This window comes from Perca fluviatilis, chromosome 2 (genome assembly GCF_010015445.1).
Source record: "Perca fluviatilis chromosome 2, GENO_Pfluv_1.0, whole genome shotgun sequence".
NCBI lineage: Eukaryota > Metazoa > Chordata > Actinopteri > Perciformes > Percidae > Perca > Perca fluviatilis.
This window is the reverse complement of record NC_053113.1, coordinates 40462316-40477217: the sequence shown is the minus strand read 5'-3', so window position 1 is coordinate 40477217 and position 14902 is coordinate 40462316. Positions and strand designations below refer to the sequence as shown.

The window sequence follows — 14902 nt, the reverse complement described above, 5'->3', positions numbered from 1 at the left end:
AATGACATACATAGAGTGCTGACTTGCATGTTCTTCGGTACAGAAAATCTATAACCAAATGTAGCGGTTCCCAATGTCCCATTAATAAGGCAATAAACAGATGGAATTGTATTCCCACCAAACGTCAATAGCCAATATTCTTACAGCGATGCGGAAAGTACATAAACCTCTCATTATAACATGGTGTTAAAGTTCAAGCTGTGCAAAGCTTTAGAGAGCAGGTGTTATTTCCCAATGGAGCACTGCCATTATAAAACATGTATGTGTTCGACACATTGGATTATAACCTACGGAGAGTAGTAGAAGTGTTGTGCTACTGTTGTCATCAGGTCAGTGGTGGAAAGGCACCATAAATCCATGAACAGCAGTATTACTGAGACTATACTCCCCAAAAAAACACTCCCATAGGATGTTTGTTGAAGCAGCAATTACGACTCATCTCTGCGTTTCTAGTGGCAGCGCCCTCTAGTGGCCGTATAGTAATTATGACGGAGCAAAGCAGGAAGTAATGTCACAAAGTACAACTGTGCCAAGTTCCTCATAAGGAGGGAGGTTGGGGTGATGGATGGGTCAAACAAACACAGGACTTTCAACTAGGAGACCGAGGTTCATCTCCTGTTCAAAATAAACGTTACATTTTCTGGTTTAGATATGAGGACGGGAAACGCAGACGGAATAAACGACCCATGTTGTTGTATGGTTTGGAGGAATTGTTGGTATTACTGTTGCTACGTCTTTCAAAGTATTCTTTAAAGTATTGCTTTTGCAGATGGTGAAACTCTTAATAGTTAGTTTGACATAATATTAGCCTGCATTTCCGAATAATTTGCTGTGATTCATTCATTCAGCCTTTTATCCATCCTCGAGAGATCATTGAGGGACGACTTCATTATCAATGTCATCAAGTCCGATAACAAAGACAAAAACAGAACGACAACACAGAAAATACAATCATAAGAAATATCGAAAGACAATAAAACATTCGGAATTGGAAAATGATTTGATAAATAAATGAGGGTAATAAGGATGCGAAAGAATGTACAACTTTGTAAAGCAGTTACAAGTAGAAGGGTTTAAAACCAGATTTCTAAATTGTCCAATAGGCACAATTGAGTTGATTCTAAGAAAGTGCTGATGAAGGAAAGCCATGATATATACACATCATTCAGAGAAATAGCATTAACTCTAAATGCTCCTCTTCATCTCCGCCTGCCAGTGTCTTCAGCAGCACATTGCAGTGCATGCTGCACATCATTACGCAGAGCCATGATGCAGAATAATGACAATGATCTTAGTGTGGACAGAAATATTAGTGCTTATCTCATTGTGATAAAGTATCTTAGGGGTAATTAAGATATTCTGTCTTTCTTAACCATTTGCTACTCTATGACATGATCAGGAACCGATGAGGTGGAAAATGAAAGGGATATATCGTCCACAAATGACATGCTACACTTTTGTATATTCTCAGGGAAATGATTATGCATATGTCTGTTCCAGTTTTCTGTAAAGGGTCATGAAAAGGTCCTGCCACTAAACTACATCTCAGAACAGTCCAATATGCCCGGAAATAAATATCTTACAAATTTCAACCGAGGGAGACAGAAGTGCTTGATAATGTGTCTGATGAAAAATAGGATTACAAGTTGTAATCTCAGTGAAAACATTTGCATGATGTATTTAGTAGGTTGTTACAAGGGGGCGGGAGGTTGGATCTGCTTTCACAGTGTTAGTCTTTGTATTCCTGATGTGTCAAAAACATAACTGTAATACCCTCCCAGGTGAGAATCAAACTGCAGTGCTTTTGCGAGTGACTTCTAATAGCATTTTAGGAATTCATTATTTAAGGGGGGTTTGGGAGCTCATTAGTATGAAACCTGAACATTTTAATCTCAGTGCTTTGTCCTATTTCTGAAACATGACAACACACGCATACTGGGAACACATTGTTTAATACAGCATTTTTAATTATGAGCATGACTCTTCTGTGATTACTTAATGCAGAGTTTTATACACCTTGTCGAAAGCGGGTGGATTTAAAGTGACCTTTGTCGGGTACAAGTTGTCCAATGCAGAGCTTTGTAAACCTAAACCCGATAGGAACTCAACTTTTCATGTATAATTGGTTCACCTTTCTCTGGTTAAAGGCAAATTTGAATGGGAATGTGTAACAGCACTATCCAACTGAGATGGTTTAAGCTCTGCTTGTTCAGTGCTCTAGCTGATGAGGAGATATGTGGACAGAAGATGTTAGCCTTCAACCAATACTGTGTGTGTGTGTGTGTGTGTGTGTGTGTGTGTGTGTGTGTGTGTGTGTGTGTGTGTGTGTGTGTGCCAGTGCCATATGGAAATAAATTCCCTCTATGAGAGTAATGCTGTGTAATAAAATACTCACTCATACAAAGTGTAATTCCGCAGGTGGTGTGAGGGTAAAGCAGAATAATGGGTCAATATTGGCACTAGAGTTTACCTATGGTTTTATATACGTTTTCAATAATGGTTAAATTGATAAAGTACTGTAGGTATTATCTACTTGATAGAGGCTTCTAGCTGGCCAGGACGTCTGTTGCACCTGCACGAACATTTATTATGTTACTTTTTTGCATGCAAGTTGAAAATACTGAGTGCCGACATTATACTGATTATTCTGACTTATTAATTATGCCTCGTTTATATAATCATGTTTAGTCAAAGATATTTTGCGAGCTGAATTCTTAGACTAACCTGTTTTGCACCTTTGTCTGTTTGCCTGCTCACAACGGCTGAAAGGTGTGTGTGTGTGTGTGTGTGTGTGTGTGTGTGTGTGTGTGTGTGTGTGTGTGTGTGTGTGTATGTGTGTGTGTGTGTGTGTGAAATCGTCGACGTTCTTTGTGCGATACGATAATTGATATGCTGAAGTCAAATATGGATATTTTGATTTTATAAAATAATTTCATTTAAATTCAAACCTTTATTTAAAACTCGTGGCCCATTGAGGGAGACCCTCATTTTCAACGGGGCCGAGTGATAGATCAAGTGATGAGGCGCTCTAAATAGATTTCCCTGCTCCCAGCGTGGCTACTTCAAGTTACTTCAACTAAAACATAAGTTCACAAGCCGAAGAGGAAGAGGTTTTCAACGGGATGGGGGTTTTAGGAAAATAACAGATGCCCCAGCCAAGTTTAAGTCCTAAGTCTGGAACCGTAGTTGCTCTATAGTTGTGTCATTTTAATTCACAGACTGAAAAACTGCACTTATCCTTTAAAAATGTCTTGATTATAGCAGAATTGCTGTATCGTGATATTATCGGGATGGTGAGCCGTGTATCGTATCGTGAGGTACCCCATGATTCCCCCCCTAATATAATCAGTTGGTATTCATATTTTAACATAAACATGTTTTATATACAGCCCTTAAATTGAGTTATTAATGAATTGCAACCAAGATATGTACTGAGCAGGACATTTCACAGTTGAAATTACATTTTACATTTGACCAATACATTACTGATGTAGAGTTTTATGTAAGGCTTCATGTGGTGTATAAGGTAGTGTAAACAAGTCTCCATTTAAAAATGACAAAAAAAAATAAAAATACTCACACATACTGTATTTCAAAGTCATAGTTGTTGTCAAGATCTTGTTGAAATATTAAACGTTACCTCCAAAGAAAAATGTTGAATCTTGTATGGACTCTGTAGTATGTAATGTAGTACAGTAGGTATTGCTTAAGTGACAAAACGATTGACACAGCCCAGTCCTGATCCTGTGTGCAGCACTTCATCACTCTCCATTTACATAAAGTATTCAGGCTGCACGACTGCTGTCACTCAGGCCCATCCTGGAATGGATTGTGCACCGAGTGGGTCTGGATGAGTTGTTTTTCAATCAGCAAGGAGGATTAAATGCTATCGGTGACAGGTTAATGCATATTAATGCAATTCAGCTGAGCCGAAACTTTTGTCTTTTGCCTTTGTTTAGTTTCTCTTTTGTGGACTTGAACATAGAATCCCCTATTTTAATTTCCAGCGGAAACTTACGTATTATTAATGACATTTAAGGATCAAACGTGTACTGTGGCTGCTGAGGCTTTAATCTGACAATGCGCACAATTGGGCATTTTAAATGATACAGAGCAGTATGCAGTATTAGGGCTGGGACCATATGCTTTTGCCATGATTCGATTCTTTCACGATACGTGGGCGCCGATTCGATTTGTATTGCGTTTGTCATTTATTGCGATTCTAGAAGTTTTGCGATTAGATAGTATTGATGTTTTTGCAATTTTCTTTTCCTCCTTTTTTTTAAACAAAAACCAAAGTTGCATAATACACTTCTAGAGATAATATATCATGAGAGATTTCTAAAAATGAATTGTTTTCTAAAAAGAATGCATATGTCAGTCAGTCAGTCTGACATTTTATTTCATTTGTAAAGAGGAATATAACATGTATTTTCTTTTCTTTTTTGGTCCGTTTTGCTGGAAACGGATATGATGTAATCGCCGTCGGCGGTACTATATAAACTAAAAATATTTAAGTGAATCATTTGTAAAAAAAAATTGTATATATTATTTTTATATATATATATATATATATCTCATTTGATATGGAATAAAAAAAATTACATAAATCTATTTCTTCTTCACCCCTATGGAGTATACAGTAATGTCCCAGAGATATATGCAGAGGGGAACATGCTCCTCTGCATTACAGATCTGTGTCAGCACCCCGAGCTATTCTGCTGAACCCACATGGTCACTAAATTCTCACTGTTTAAAAGGCGCATGAGTAGAATTCTAGTCTCAAAGATCTAACGAAATGACGAGGAGTTGACCTTCAGGACACATGGGATTGATTCTTTACCGCCATCCTCATGGTAATTGGCTCGGTGTATAGTTCTGCTCTGAATCATAAATGAGTTGTATCGAGAATGTATGTCACACAAGAGCGCTCAGTCCTTCAAGGTTTACAGTTCAGAAAGGCAACAACGGTTCCTCAGGGATTAGAGATGTGCACGGTTCCAATTTAAAAGGCTGAAATGCAGCATTAGCATACAAAAGTGAGTCGGTGCACGTCTGAGAGAAGAAAGTCCCCATTCGACCCATTCCGATTTAAAAGCTGTAATGGATTAAAACAGGCCGGAACCCCCCCCCCCCCCGCTGCATTAATATCTTGGTTGGCAATAAGAAATGAGCTGAACTGATTGCTTGTTTAGATAATACATGGCGGGGCTTCACATGTCATTGACACGTATTTAGAGCTGCACAATTAATCGCAATTATATTGAAATCGCAATATGGACGAGTGCAATATCCTAATCGCAGGGGGGGGGGGCGCAATATTTGTTAAAGGCAAAATGTGTGTCAAACCATTCTGAATGAAGTATTGTGGTGCTGCAGGGACGTCCCGGCCTACAAATCCTATCCTACAGACAAAAGAAAACCTCTAATTATAGTGTGAGCTTTGAGAGGATCCTCTCAAAAATCACACTATAGTCATTTTCATTTTACTATTTTTTTTTTTTTTTATGAAAATGATAACCGTGAAACAAAAATGATCATTCCCTCCAATATCGTGAATCATATCGCAATTGCAATATTAGTCAAAATAATTGCAATTAGATATTTTCCTCATATCGTGCAGCCCTACATGTAAATGGACTGTTTTTATATAGCGTTTTCTAGTCTTAACGACTACTCAGAGCACTTTAACATAGTACAGGAACCATTCACCAGTCACACACATTCATACACTGTGGCCGAGTGTGCCGTACAAGGTGCCACCTGCTCATCAGATAAACACTCACACACATTTACACTCCGATGGCACAGCATCGGGGGCAACTCGGGGTTCAGTGTCTTGCCCAAGGACACTTCGGCATGGAACTGCAGGGCCAGGGATCGAACCACCAACCTTCCAATTGGCAGGCAACCTCTCAACCACTTAGCCACAGCCGCCCTGTGTTCCTACATGTGTTCCTACTGAGAGAAAAAGCGGTTGATTTAAAAGGCTGGAATATATATTTTTAGCACCACAGCTTCTTTTTTTTACTCAGGTGGTATGGCCAGGTCAGCAGTTTGATTTGAAGTGGGAGTGGCGTGCAAGGCCACTGTGCAAAATTGAACCAAATTCAACCGGCAGCATGTTAAACCATGTGTAAAATCCTTGTGATGGGCTTAGAAAACGATCCCTGGCTGGAGCCGCAGGCTTTGCTCCCACCTCTGTCTTTAGGCACGGTCACGCTCATTTCTGGGCACCACTCATAGGAGCCTTTGAAGGAAGGGGGATGTCCAGGAGCCCATTAACCTCCCCTGCACCTGTGCACTGATTCCTAACGCACCCAGACACCAGGTCACAACCTCTGCGAAAGCAGCCGCCTTTTGACACAACATTATGCAGGTCTTCCTTTGTTTAATGCAGGCTGTCCTTTTTTTATTTCCGACACTCCGAGCAAGGATACTCATTGTGCATTGTAAAATTTCCCAAGTGATAATAAGTGTCAATTTGGCAGTGACACTTATTTTGAGTTGTCTAGTGTTGACTGCAGGCTTGTTTGTCTGCTCATAAAGCTGTTATGACTCTGGGGCGGCTGTTCAAAACTGTCTAAAAATGTTAAATTAACTCTGCTAGCTGTGGGCATATTTTATTACATTAAATCACTGGCATGGATTTTTGCACTCTCACAGTTACCACTCCCACTGTCAAAAAAAGTAGGGAGCATTAGGATTACTTTTAGAGCCTTCAGAGGGGGTGTGTGGTGGTGGCCCATGTTGGCCCCTTATGACCTTATTATTTTTTAATGACATTTTTATGAATCATGATATTCCTGCAGAGGCATATTGTTCTACTGTGACATTTGCTAAATTATCTTTCTAGAACTGATCAGTGGATTGCTGATGTCCCCCCTCGGGAAAGTAAGCCTTTGTGACGCACGGTGCAATTGTTTTGACGGTTTCCAAGAGATCCGAACTAGTTCTAGGTGTTCTCCGTTGGCGAAGCGTCTTCATTAGTCAAACAAGCGTGGGCGGGACTCTTGCTCTCTGCAGCGAGTCAAAGAGAGAGGCAATAAAGGGAGGCAGGGGCTGCACTTTGCCGACGAGCATCTCTGCCGTCCTGCTATAAGACTATACAGTGTTCGCTGCCGCCCCGGATCTGCGAACATACACAGGGACTTCTCCGGAGAGAGAGAGAGAGAGAGAGAGAGAGAGAGAGAAAAAAAGGGCTGATCGAGTTCATCAATGTAACTCCGCTCAGTCAGTCCGAAACTGCGCCGTTTACCTGGATAAGTCCATCGCGAGGAGAAGCTTGGACAGAAAGAAAGAAAGAAAGAAAGAAAGAAAGAAAGAGAGAGAGAGAGAGAGAAGAAGACAAGAGACAGGCGCGAGTGGAGTGTCGACATAATAAAAACAACAACCGTGAAGGAAACGAGAAGAATATGATTGCCAAGCAGCACTTGATCTTCATCCTTTACAGCCTCTGTGCGAGCGTCTTTAAAGGTGAGAGCCCTGCGCGGATGCTGCTGTATATAAGACGGGCGTGGTGTGCGGTGGCTGTGGGGGCTGCGTTAAGCGTAAACATCATATGTGATCGTGGCGCACGTGAGTGCAAGTATTCAGTAGCAAAAGAGTTGATTTTTTTTTTTTTCCTTCCTTAAAATGATGTGTGTTTGCTCGGCAGTTTCGGCCGCAGGACGGCTCCCCTTTCGTTGTCGGCTGTCGGAGCAGAACCGACTGTGATGGAATGCCTTGGAAGTTGAATTGTGCCGCTCAGTGAAAAGCACAATAGCAGAATGCGGCTGCACACAAGTTTATTCTGTGTGCGCCAGGAGACAACTTGGATGTTGCCCTTTCCGTTCGTATTAAGTGAAAGAGATTGAAACGGCGTGGCTGTGCAGATGAGCCTCCTCCAGTTTGTGTGCTCATATGCACTCGTGTCCCCCTGAAGCTGACACAGGGGATGCACGAGAGGTTACAGCAGCTGCGGGCACGCGTCCTGTTTGTTGGGAGACTCGTGTCACTGAGTGGATCGTCTTTAAGTCGTACTGTCGGGTCCGTTTTGGTCTCTTTTTTTTTTTAAAGTCATTTCACACACGACTTTAAATCAACAGAGGTGACAAGAGGTCTTCGATCTAGCCGCATTTGAGTTGAGCTTTTGTCGCCAGCACGGCCAGTTTGCGCACTGTGCGTGCGCGCGTGTGTGTGTGTGTGTGTGTGTGTGTTGTGCGCCCGCGCGCTTGCGCTCGGACGCATTCTCCAGGACTGTCGGCATGCGTTTACTGACAGCGCGGTCCATGCAGTCGCTCATTCAAAGTTGGGCTGCTGGGATGAGACCGCAGGTGAGGTTGCGTTATGTGATGGCTCTCTGCAGCCAGACATCAGTGTGTCTCCTCATGACAACTCCCTCAACTCCCCACAGACCGTCCTGCTCCTGGACATGCTTGCGCAGCCACCGCCCTGTAGGCGACCAGTGCGCAGATACATAACGCCTGCAGCAGGGGTGGGGGGAGGTGGTGGTGGTGGTGGTGTTGGGGGGGGGGGGTTCCTGTCAGCAACTCCCAAATCAAAGCAAAAGAAAATCCCTGCTGACTACAATTTCACAAAATATAGTCAGCACATGACATCAGATTTTGTTGTTGTTGTCATTACTAATTCAGTAGGGAGGAGGGATGAGTTAATGGATAGTGAGAGTGACCTGTGATTGAAGTGTTCATCCTATAAAGCTGATTATTATGATTTAGAAGAAATAAAGAAGAAACCTTTCTGTTGAGGATCCCCACTTGAGGACCTCACTTTCAGAACCAACACAGACCGTCAAGTCCGTAAGAAACCTTTAGTCAGAGTCCCTATAAGGCTGCTCATTTCATTAACACATAGCATCGTCACATCCAAAATCAACTCTCAGATGAGTCCTATTTCAGTCTCAGATTTTGAGCATCACCTCTTGCCACTTAGTCCAACACTTTTTTTCTTGTCAGAGTCAGACCATTACGTGTTGAAGAAAACGCACAGTCGTGGCTCTGTTTTTAACTCAAATGCTAGGCAGCTTAATGGTGTTGAATCTTATGAGACTGACTTGTGAATTTCCTATTTGAATTACAACATTATTATTATTTTTTTTTTTTTGCCTTGATGTATGTTGCGTCGTTTCAATCCCTAACATTTGTTTCAATGAGATGTCCAACTTGAGATGCCATCAAGTGGCAGTATATCCAGCTGTGACCTGATGATAGATCCAGACATATCCACCTGGCGCCGTGCCCTCTCAACAAGTGCTCCCCTGTGGAGTGGATAGTGGTTAGGTTTAAATGATCATGCATGATTTAGCATTTATTACAGTCCATTAACTATAAACTGCGTAGACGTTGCATCACTGCAAATCTTTTAGAAAGCACGCCATATCTTTTTTAAGTGCTCATATTGTGCTCATTTTCAGGTTCATAATTGTATTTAGAGGCTGTACCAGAATAGGTTTATGTGGTTTAATTTTCAGAAAACACCATATATTTGTTGTACTGCACATTGCTGCAGCTCCTCTTTTCACCCTGTGTGTTGAGCTCTCTGTTTTAGCTACAGAGTGAGGCATCTCACTTCTGTTCCATCTTTGTTGGGAGTCGCACATGCGCAGTAGCTAGGTAAGGACTACTAGCCAGTCAGAAGCAGAGTATGAGGGCGTGCCCTGACAGTACCTAGGTAAGGACTACTAGCCAGTCAGAAGCAGAGTATGAGGGCGTGCCACGCTAGCAGCTAGGCGAGCATTATAACGTGTGTTCCAAAGTGACCACGTTTGTCTCTGAAGTAAAGGCTGGACTACAACAGAGCTGTTTGGAGCAGTTTGTGAACAGTGTTTTCTGTTGGAGATGGTAAGTCCCTTTGGGGGGGGACTTTGGGCTTTTTCACTTTGTAAACCTATAATGTGCACAAAATGATACATAACACAATAAAGACAAGGGAAAAAGCCAAAAAGTATAATATGAGCAGCACTTTACAGTAAATTATTTCCTACCATCCAGGCAGGCATTCAAGTTAGTGTCGGTATCAAATGAAAATGAACTCGCAGATACATGGAACTTGTTTTGAAAACCTTTTCCATTCAAGGAGACTTGGTTGTCTGTGATATAATAATTGGTTTTCAATAACAGCTGCATTCATGGGCTACAGTATGTTGTAAAGAAAGCCGCACACAATTAACGTAAATATCGACGATATTAAAAGGATGAGAATGTGAATTTGGTAACACTGCATCAAAAGGTTGTTGTTTGGCAGCAGACCTTGAGCACTTCCAAACAGTCTATCTTTGCAGATCATTACCACACTAGAACAAATAAATGGCCTTACAGTTTTAGTCAGTGCCCAGGTTTACTGGGTGTGTCACGATGAAAGCTCGAATTTAGAATCAAAATCGTGAAACCCCTACGGATTGCCTTAAGTTCTAAAGTTTTAGTTTTTAAAGGTTCTGCTGGATGATTGTAATGCTGTAACGAATGGTAGCAGTTGAAACGAATGGTACGCTTTGGGAAATGGTTGGAAGTACAACGCATTCTCATGAACGGGGTTCGTATGATATCGTACGGAAACTGATGCACAACAATTCATATGATATCCTACGGAATTACAACGCGCGCTGGTCGGTCATGTGACGAGAAAGGGTTACTGTGAGGTGGATACAGAGCTCCGTGAGGCCCCGGTCGTTTAAGCGGTCGTTGCAGTTGAGTTTTGCCGATAAAAGGTGAGCGTCACGCGGCAATGACGGTTAAGTTTAGGCAACAAAACGACTAGTTAAGATATGAACAAAGATTGTGGTTTGGATTCAAACACCGGCCCCCTTAAGTAGTACTCCCGGGACACGAACGTGCGTTTTCTGGGAGAAAGTTCCCCCGCCTCCACACACACACACACACACACACACACACACACACACACACACACACACACACACACACACACACACTTGAAAGCCCTGTGACCCACCTATCCACCTCAACCACCTCCCTATGTGGACCAGAACAGTCTTAAACAGCAGCACTCAACGTGATGCATGGAGCAATAAACACGTGGAATACATACAAATTACAGTGCATTACTTTTCATAGCTGTATGTACGAATGAGAACAGATGGGAAGTAATATACTGTACTGTATGTGAGCTGTAGGTTATATGGAAATCACTGGTATGGTTCTGTAATGTTGGTGTGTGATTGAAGATTGAAGTATTTAAGTTTAGCTTTAAAAAGAGAGTAGAAATACCAAACCAGTAGTATCCCATTATTGCATACTCAAGGTTGTTTTGCTCTTACAATGGACAACCTAGTTTATGGCTGTTCTCTTCACCCTCTTTACGCCTTTTAGTGGACATTATAAAGTGTTGCATTATACATGCTGTTTCAACATTTGGCTGTATAAGAGGGTGTGCAAAAACTATGATTTCCATGCTTTAGAGTCCATCTATAAATATATATTATAGTGTAACATGGACAGCAAGAATTTAAAAGCTGCAAGGATAAGCATTTGTTCTTATAATACTATTAGCATCATTAGCTAACACAAGAGTGTTGAATAAAAATGGACAGCAGAACACTAGCCCAGTTTGCAACAGATTTACCAAAGGGAATAGGGCAGAGTTTATCATCTAGTTCAAAAACTCTGCTAAGATACAGTAGTGCCCAATTCAAAGGCTACATTAAATATTTATGCTATGTGGCTTAAGTTTAGACACATGAACTAGGAGCGCCCAGGGCAGTGCCCCAGAAGTCTGTGTAGAGAGCACACACCTCCAAATTTGTTATTAAAACAGTAAAAAAATGTTTCATCTGCAATCTGCATTGGAATCAGGATTTGCTGCAAGATACACAGAGGTGGGGCTTTACTGGACACATGTTTGTGTTTTAAAAAGAATGGAAAGAATTCCCTATCTTGCGATGTTAAGTCCATTTAATAAACTGCTGATGTGCATCTAGATCTAGTCCAGGCCATGGCTTAACCTTTAAACAAATGTCATTACAATCTGTAAAACCCCAAAATTAGCTATCTTGTTTGCTTACAGACAACCAAAACCAACAAATGGGACTGAAAAGAGAACCTCCTCGGCAAAGGTAATAAGGTTCATGCGTCTTCTGTGCGATCACAGCCTAATCGACAGTTAAATTGCAGCGCGCCGCATCACACACTGCAGTGATACTGTAGACAAGACTTCAGCCTCAGCAGCTCTGTTCATGCTCCGTAATGCTGAGAGTCATTTCATGCAGGCTCATCCTTCTTAGAACAACTAGGCCTACACTATTAGTATTTTTTAAACTGCATCGTCGGACTCTTATCTATAGCTGCAGCCTATGGAGTGCTGCACTGCCTAAATGTTTAATATGCTGTAGTGACTACAGAATAGATGAATTCTTGTGTAGAGTTACTGTAATCTATTAACTCCTCTCTATTGTGTGCTCCTGCTCTGATGTGAGGCACTGTCTTGTGCACCAGTGGGAAATTGTGCCACTCTGTGAGGTGTCGGTGCGTCACTACAGCAGAGTCATGCCAACGTATTTCACCGAGGGCAGCTAATGCTGACGCCTGACAGACATGTCAGAGCCAGTTAACGGGTTAGGTGGCAGGCAGGCTTGTAATGCTAATTAGCCATGTGGTGTGGCTAAACTTAAACGTAAATGTACGTTTTTATGATCTATGCGTTTCTTTGTTGGTCACACGGCTTCTCTGGTTTGGTCTGACATTCCTTCCACTCAAGTGTTTCATCACTTTCCTTTCTTACCGAGCCCCAAAAAGCTCCCATACCGCCAAGGGGAACTTTCTTTGAGCATGGAGCCTTTCATCATTTCTTATCTCGTGAGACATTTTGGCAAGTACAACCTGCAGGTGACAATTGAGCGTCTGTGTGTGTTTGGCCATAACGTGTAGGGGCAGTAATGAGGGCAAAGCGGAGAATAAATGAAAGTGTCTCCATATTTTTATTTTTTTGCTTTCTTCACAGCATTTAATCTAGTATCAAAACCACCGACATCAAAACTACAGAGAAAGCGAGACAAGGAGCTTGATGATGAATAATTCTCTCATAATGTAAAATAATCTTCCCTGATTAAGGAGGCAATTGAGGCAAGTCATTAAAAATGCAAAAGTGCCTTGTAAGACATTTGACATTTCCTTCAAATATTGGCCCAAGAGAAGACCCATCCATTTTTTTTTTTAGGGTTAAATGTGGAAATGTAAATGTATTAGATTGAATTCATTAAATATTGCGTCACGTTATTCATACTAGCTCATGTGAATATATATGAGCTATGTATGAATAACATATTGTTACAAAAAGTTATGGAGTGGTATCGAAAAGTTCTTCATCTTAATCATCAAAACATCGAAATGTCGAACCATGCTACATTTTCCAGACAGCTGAACAAATGAATGATCCTTAAGACCTTATACATTTCCCAACATAACAGCTGTGTAAAAGTGTGTGAATGTCATTAATCATAATCAAACAATTTCAAATCACCAAAATGCTATTCCAGAGCTTTTTTATTTTTTTTACTGGCATGTTTTAGCAGGAAGGCAGTGTTTGAAACACTGATGCCATGGAATTTCAATGCAAAGCTCTTTCAAAAATACGTATGCACTACTCTGTGCTACATGCACGCATACTGTATTAATGTATACATTACATACATATCATATAATGTTTTGCATTATTTAAATGTTTTCATTTGCATTCATCAGGATGGAAATCCCAATGGATAAGCGAAATAAACTGAATGTACTATATGACTTTGAACACTTTTTCTGTATGCATTTGGTTAGGATTGTGAGTATTATGCCACAAAATCCAATCGGCTTTCACCAGCCTAACAATAGTGTAAAATATTCATTATGTATAAAAACAAAATCTTATGTTTTCAGAATTTTAAAGGCTCAGGATTAAAATTCAAGGCTCAAATGTCTCCTTTTAGCTTCCGTGTGCAGCCTACAGTTGTCTGGGGCCGAAAGCACATAGCCTATTATAGAACGCAGTAAAGGGGTAGCCATATCGACCATTCAAATGCTTGATTCCAGCAGCAGCTTTCACAGCACTCCAACATTGGACATAGATGTGAAGAAGTGTCATTTTGAGTGTATTATGGCAGTTGGTGCCTCATTACTCAATTCCTTTATGCAAAAATTGAGTTCTGTTTCAGCTTGGATCTGGGTGTATTGAACATCTCTTGAAATTAATACATATTGGATCCAAGCGAAAGTGAACCCCAAAATGTCACATATGGTGAGACACAGTGAGCCTGTGAAATATATGCATGGGCGCATCTCCTGTGGCTCGGAATAATCAGGCAGCAGGACTAAGCTGGCGGAGCTGAAGGCAAGGTATGGCAGAGGAAGGTGGTTTACAGTCACGGATACCCGTTCCTCACTGCTGAGGGTTAGCTTATCCCTGCAGAGCGTCTCCCAGCTGCCAAGTGCTGGCTGCTGGTGCTATGCTGTATCCCACTGCAAATGAATAATCCAGTAAAAAGGGGGACAAAAGTGCTCCAAAAGAGCCGCTGCTGCCCTGCTTGCTTTCTGTTGACAGATATACATCTGTAGGGATAAGCCTCGAGCCAGAGGCAAATGTGCTCAGACAAGTGAGGAACGGGCTTAAAGATTAGCTGCCCGATGCACCAACTACGCCGCGTGCCATCAGTCTCCCTTCGCCATGCTCTTTGTCATAGCACTTGTACACGCAATGGCCCCTCTGAGTGGGTATGAGCTTATAGCAATGAGGCTGATAGACTGTAAGGGCAATTACACTATTAAAGATTATTTAGACCTGTATTTGAACCAAAGAGGGTAAGAGGTCTACTTGCCAAGAAGCCTGTCTCAAGATACTCGTGATAAGTTTAATGCCACCATTTGTCACGCTGAAAAGTGGTTATAGCAGTGCTTACATCAATCTCAGGCTC

The 14902-nt window shown here is 41.5% G+C and overlaps 1 protein-coding gene across 4 annotated transcripts in view; it reads left to right on the top strand.

The window, feature by feature from the left end:
• Positions 1-7041: 7041 nt before the first annotated feature.
• The window catches only part of cadm2b (cell adhesion molecule 2b), a 180172-nt gene continuing 172311 nt past the window's right edge, over positions 7042-14902 (top strand). For 2 of the 4 annotated variants that reach the window (XM_039779615.1, XM_039779598.1), the window contains exon 1: positions 7042-7476. In XM_039779615.1, coding sequence (XP_039635549.1) covers positions 7416-7476 — 61 coding nt within the window. In that variant the 5' untranslated portion in view covers positions 7042-7415. The other 2 variants (XM_039779607.1, XM_039779589.1) reach the window with 1 other exon arrangement.